This window comes from Pediculus humanus, genomic scaffold (genome assembly GCF_000006295.1).
Source record: "Pediculus humanus corporis 1103172108313 genomic scaffold, whole genome shotgun sequence".
Lineage (NCBI taxonomy): Eukaryota > Metazoa > Arthropoda > Insecta > Psocodea > Pediculidae > Pediculus > Pediculus humanus.
In genome coordinates this window covers 27,823-33,443 of record NW_002987882.1, presented here as the reverse complement: position 1 = coordinate 33,443, position 5,621 = coordinate 27,823, and the positions used below count along the sequence as shown (strand labels likewise).

The window sequence follows — 5,621 nt, the reverse complement described above, 5'->3', positions numbered from 1 at the left end:
AAAAAAAGAAAAAAACTTTTTTTATTTTACTTTATACTTCATATTCCCCTCACCTCCTTCCTCTCTCTTTCTCCACTTTTTTTCTTCTACCACTACTAAAAGTCAAAAAAAAGTTTTCTCTCTCTTTTTTTTTTTTTAATTACATTTTGAGTAAATTTGATTTCTTCGGAAAAATTCCCCTTCCTCTTCCCCTTTCTTCCCCCCCCCCAAAAAAAAAAACGTTTCGAATTCTTAAAATAAAGTAAATAAATTTCTTATCGTAAAATGTACCAGACGAGAATAATAATAATAATAATAAATTGAATCATACGGTAATTTTTTGTAAACCATAGTTTTATTAATTTTTCATTTTACGTACAAAGCTGATAAGAACGAGTGATAAGGTTTAAATGACGAATAATTAAGTGGAACTAGTAAAACCTTCGTTGTCCAAACCTTTAAGTTGTTTTTGTACTTCCTCCAAAGTTTTACCCTTCGTTTCCGGTACGAATAAATAAACGAAACAAAAACCAACGAACGATATTATTGTAAATATCCAAAATGTATAATTTTGTCCAACCGAATCGATCATTTCTCCAAAATACTGGAAAAAATTTATAAAATAAAAAATTGAGAATTTTCCGATCGTTTAAGGTACGGGCTTTTCCTCTCTGCGCGAAGATTGGGTGTTTTAATTCATCGTCTCGCTCACGGAGAGCGTGGGGATGCGTCGCGAAAGGATTTCGGCTCAGGAGGGGGTGTGTGGAAAATGCAAGTTAAAATTCCCTGAAGCGCCCCTCCCTCCAGAAAAAAAAGCACGATAAAACACGTCCCGGAGTTTTTTTTTTAATGGGTAGTGGCTTCTTCGTCTGAGTCCCAAACTCTCCCACTCTACCAGGGAGAGAGGTTAGAGCGAAATGCATTTATCTTGGTTTAACAAGATAAAGAGGGGAAGAAGGGGGGAGAAAAAAAATACAGAATAGTTATTACCTTTGTAACTAAAAAGGTAGCTATCCAGTTTGTCGCACAACTAAAAGAACTCGCAACAGTTTTGATTTCCGTCGGAAACAATTCTCCCAACATCATCCAAGCAACAGGACCCCAACCGATTGAAAACATTATCATGAAAACGCAAAGGGAAAGTAACGGAATCCATTTTAAACCGTTCACATCCTGTACAAGAGATAACAAAAACCAAAACAAATTAAATTTTTTTAATTATCGATCGATCGATGGTTCGATGAATCGATTAATCGACTCACCTTATCGTTTATAATCCAGTGAAAGTAAATTCCTAATATTAAAGTACAAGTTCCCATGGCACCTCCCGACATCATCAATAAAATTCTCCTTCCCAATTTATCAATTAATAACATTGATAAAAAATTACCGAAAAATTGCATGAGTCCGACAATCATAGTCGCTTTCGACGGTTCCAAATCCGTTCCCGCTTCCTGATAACAACAACAACAACAGCAAAACATAAAATTCATTCATTCATTCATTCATTCGTGACAAATAAAAAATTTTTTTTTTTTAAAAACCTTAAAAATAAACGTGGTGTTAAAAACGACAGCATTTGCACCTCCAAACTGTTGAAATATCATAAGACCAAAAGCGATCAATAAACTTTTTATCGCGGCTTTACGTGTAAATAATTTTAATGATAATTTTTTCGTTTTGCTTTCGTTCACGAATCTTTTTATATCGTTCAATTCTACATCTATGCTATTATTATTATTATTATTTCCCCGGAAAAACATCAGCGAATTTTTTGCTTCATTTATTTTACCCTTAAAAAAAAACAAAATTTTTTTTTTTTTATTAATATAAGTTAAACGTTAATTAATTAATTAAAATCATTCATTGGTTAAATTTTTTTAATGATGATCTCTTATTGGTCGGATCGTTGAGTCTCTCTCTCTCTCTCTCTTTTTCAATTTTTATTTATTTATGTGACGAAATGACTTTTTTTTTTTCGACGCCATTTATTATTAATCGAATATAAAAAAATTATTAATAATAGAAATTTGATAAAAATCTTTTTCACGATAGAAATATGAGACTTTTAAAAGTAGAAAAAAAAACATTTCATTTTCCAATATTATTATTATTATTATTATTATTATTACACGACGTGGAGATGATGAATTTTTTTTTTTAACATGAAATCAAATAAATTAGTTTTTTTTTTTCCCCCCCTATCGATAAATAAAATCTAAATTAATATTATTTTATCTCTCTTCACCATCATCATTATCATTATCAAAAAATCATTACGATTTTAAATTCGCGTCGTTTGTTGATTTTTTGGCGGCAAAAAACAAAAACCGGAAAGAGTTGGAAAAAAAAAAATAAACGCAATCCGACGCATCATTCGTACACACCGTTTAAAATGTTTTACTCATAATAATAATAATAATATTAATATGATAAATTAGAGAATGTTTTTTCGGTGTAACATTAACCTTTGACCCAGGTAACGGGAGAAAAATGGAAGGGAGAGAAGGAGGGGGAGGAAAAAAAACCTTAATTACACCAATTAGTAAAAATAATGTTTCGTCGTCGTCGTTGTCGTCGTGACGTTAAATAAATTATTAAAACGAAAAAGAAAAAAAAAAAATTCACTTATTAAAACGGAAAGAGAGAGAGAGAGAGGGGGGGAAAGAAAGATAAGAAAAACCATTTCCGGTTTAAAAACGAAATCGATACTTTGGTAAAACTTTCACTTACTTAAAAAGTGAAATATTTTATACAAAATTCGATTTTTTTTTTTTTTTGTGAAAAAAAGAAATGAAAAAAAGTGTTGCCAACTTGACAAAAAAATTCGTTTAAATACCCGTCTGTACCTTCGAAACGTAATAATACGGAGAGTCCGGAACGAAAATGAAAATAATACCGAAAAGTATCGGTATTAAACCGCACGTTATGCTAAACCAAAAAACGGAAGTGATTCCGCCTATGACGTAAGAAAATTCCACGCCGGCAGCCAACATAAATTCGTAATAAGTACCCAGAGATCCCCGAATGTTTTTATCACCAATTTCTCCCGTGTATATCGGTGATATTATGCTGAAAGCTCCTCCGCATAAACCCGTTATAAATCTTCCAGCATAAAACATTCCAGCCTGGAAAATAAAAAATTTTTTTCTCAAAAGGTTAAAGGTTAAATATCGGCAAACGAATAAGTAACGAACGAGAGAACGAAAAAAAAAAAAAAAACTTAGCGCGACACGATGTATAAAAATCATAATTTTTTTTTTTTTTTTTTAATAAAACAAAATGTCGGACATTTTTAATTTCATTTTCAAAAGAGTCAAACTTTTTACATCGACTTCCGGTTCATTTTTTTTTTTTTCCTTTTCGGCGCCCCGAGACTAAAACAATTTTGTTAAATTTTAAATTTGAATCACTCATCGATAAAATTTTTACCATAATTAAAAAAAAAAATAAAAAAAAATTTCCTACTACTATTACTATTATTAATAATTATCGATTAAAATTAATTAAAAAAATTTAACCGGAAACGGAAATGTTTAACTTTTTAATTTTTTTTTTTTTTAATAAAAAATTTTCTCGATGATTTTTTAAATCCAAAAAAATTTTTTTTCATTTAACGACGCCATTTTTTTTTCTTTTTTTTCTTTTTTATCGACACGACATTTCAATTAAGTATGTTTTTTTTTTTTTTTTTCTCTACAAACAAGATTCCATCGAGTTCTTGGAAAACGAATGCTTATTATTATCATTATCACGATACAATTTTTTTTTTTTTTTTTTCGTTTTTCATTAGTTAAATTTTTTTTTTTTGTCTCGTAACGATTTCATCTTTTTTTTTTTCTGTTGCGTGATCGTCAAAAAAAAAAAAAAAAAATTTTTTTAATTAATTAAAATGTAGTCGACGTGATATTGACAGAGAGTTAATTAATCCAAATGATAATAATAATAATAATAATAATAATAATAATAATAATAGTAGTAAGAATTTTAATCAAATTTATTGGCAGTAAAATTCCGGGCGGAAATGAAATTAGACAGAAAAAAAAGGAAAATTTGTGTATTTACATTACGAGACCATGCGAGAAGAAAAAAACCACCCGTGTAAAATGGCACGACTGATAAAAGAGTCAACTTCCGTCCGAAATATTTCATTAAGAGTGGTACAGGTACGGAAGCTGCGGCGGCACCCAAAGGCATTAATCCCGCCATCCATGATAATTCGCTTTCGTTTAAATTTACGACACCACCATTATTATTATCATCATCTTGTTGTTGTTGTTTTAATTTTGGTATCGTTTGACTCGTCCATCCCAGCAAGGTTCCAATGGAAAACGCTCCCAAGTTAACTGTTGATAAATAAATTTTCTTTTTTTTTTTCTTTGTTAAATTTTATGGGAGGAGTTACCGTTCCTTCCGCCTTTACCAACAAAGTTAATTCCACGACGATGCGTTAAAAAAAAAAAAAAGAAACGCATAACGTCGAAAAAAAAAAGAAAATTTAAGATAAATTTCAACTAAACGATCGAATGTTTGTTTAATATTATTTTATTATCATTTCACCCGACGTGGCACTAGACATTTTCCTTATTACCTGCGATAACCGCGTAATTAATAAATAATATTTTTTTAAAAATATTGACGACGTTAATTTGACGTTTTAATTAAAGTTCAAGACATGAATTTAACGAGAGTTACATCTTATTAATAAAAAAAAAACGTGGAAATAAGAAAATATCGATTTTAAATATTTTAATTATATATACACGTATATAATAATCCCACGTCGTTTTTCCTCATTTCCCTAAACATCTCACTTTCTCATCCTTTCTCAGCTCACCCTTTCTCTCTCTCTCTCTACCTTCTACCACTTTCTATATAAATATTTTTCCTTTCTAAACCTCACATTTCACTTCTTCCACGATTTAATTAATAAAATGCCTTCCCCTTGTTGTTACAGAACAAAAAAACAAACAAACAAATCAAAAATGGGTATAAATCAAATTTTTACTCACCGACAAACGTGACAAAGTATTGTTTCCACGTACCACCGCTATTGACACTTGATTTTTTTTCATCGTCGTCGTTTACGTCATAAACAATAGTCATTACGTTTAAATCGATATATATCGTTGGATATTTTAATCGATCTTTCGTCCCGTACGTACGTAAAAAAAAAGTAATGATACGAACGACGTGGCACCAACGAATTATTATTTTTCACAAAAAAAAAAAAAACGAAATCTTTTAATTGCCGGTGAATTATACGAATCGAAGGTCTTTTGTTTATTAACACCTCACGTCGAGATGATAAACAACATTATCACGATTGTTGTTGTCGTGTTTGTTGTTTGTCGACAGGATTATTATTACTATTGTCGTCGTTACAAACGACATCATCATCATCATCATCATTTAATTCGTATGATTTTTTTCTTGTTTTTAATGAGAAGAAAAACGCGAACGAAAAAAAAAAAAAAATTTTATTTTTTTTAACTGAAATTGTTTTGGTTTACGTCATCATTCGTCACGTGATCGACATTTTCCCTTTTGATTTCGATTCCGCCATTTTTTCTTTTCTTCTTTACGTTCGTTCGATCTCTTTCCCATATTTTGCTTTTCCCATGAGAAAAGCTAAAACTGTA

General features: G+C 30.1%; 1 protein-coding gene across 1 annotated transcript; it reads right to left on the bottom strand.

The window, feature by feature from the left end:
* Positions 1 to 400: 400 nt before the first annotated feature.
* Positions 401 to 5,085, bottom strand: Phum_PHUM589670 (sugar transporter, putative; the record flags this gene model as incomplete). Its single annotated transcript, XM_002432475.1, has 7 exons — positions 401 to 583; positions 970 to 1,152; positions 1,242 to 1,433; positions 1,524 to 1,772; positions 2,829 to 3,107; positions 4,045 to 4,325; positions 4,992 to 5,085. 7 exons carry the CDS (start codon positions 5,083 to 5,085, stop codon positions 401 to 403), a joined length of 1,461 nt encoding a protein of 486 aa, XP_002432520.1.
* Between the last annotated feature and the right edge of the window lie 536 nt (positions 5,086 to 5,621).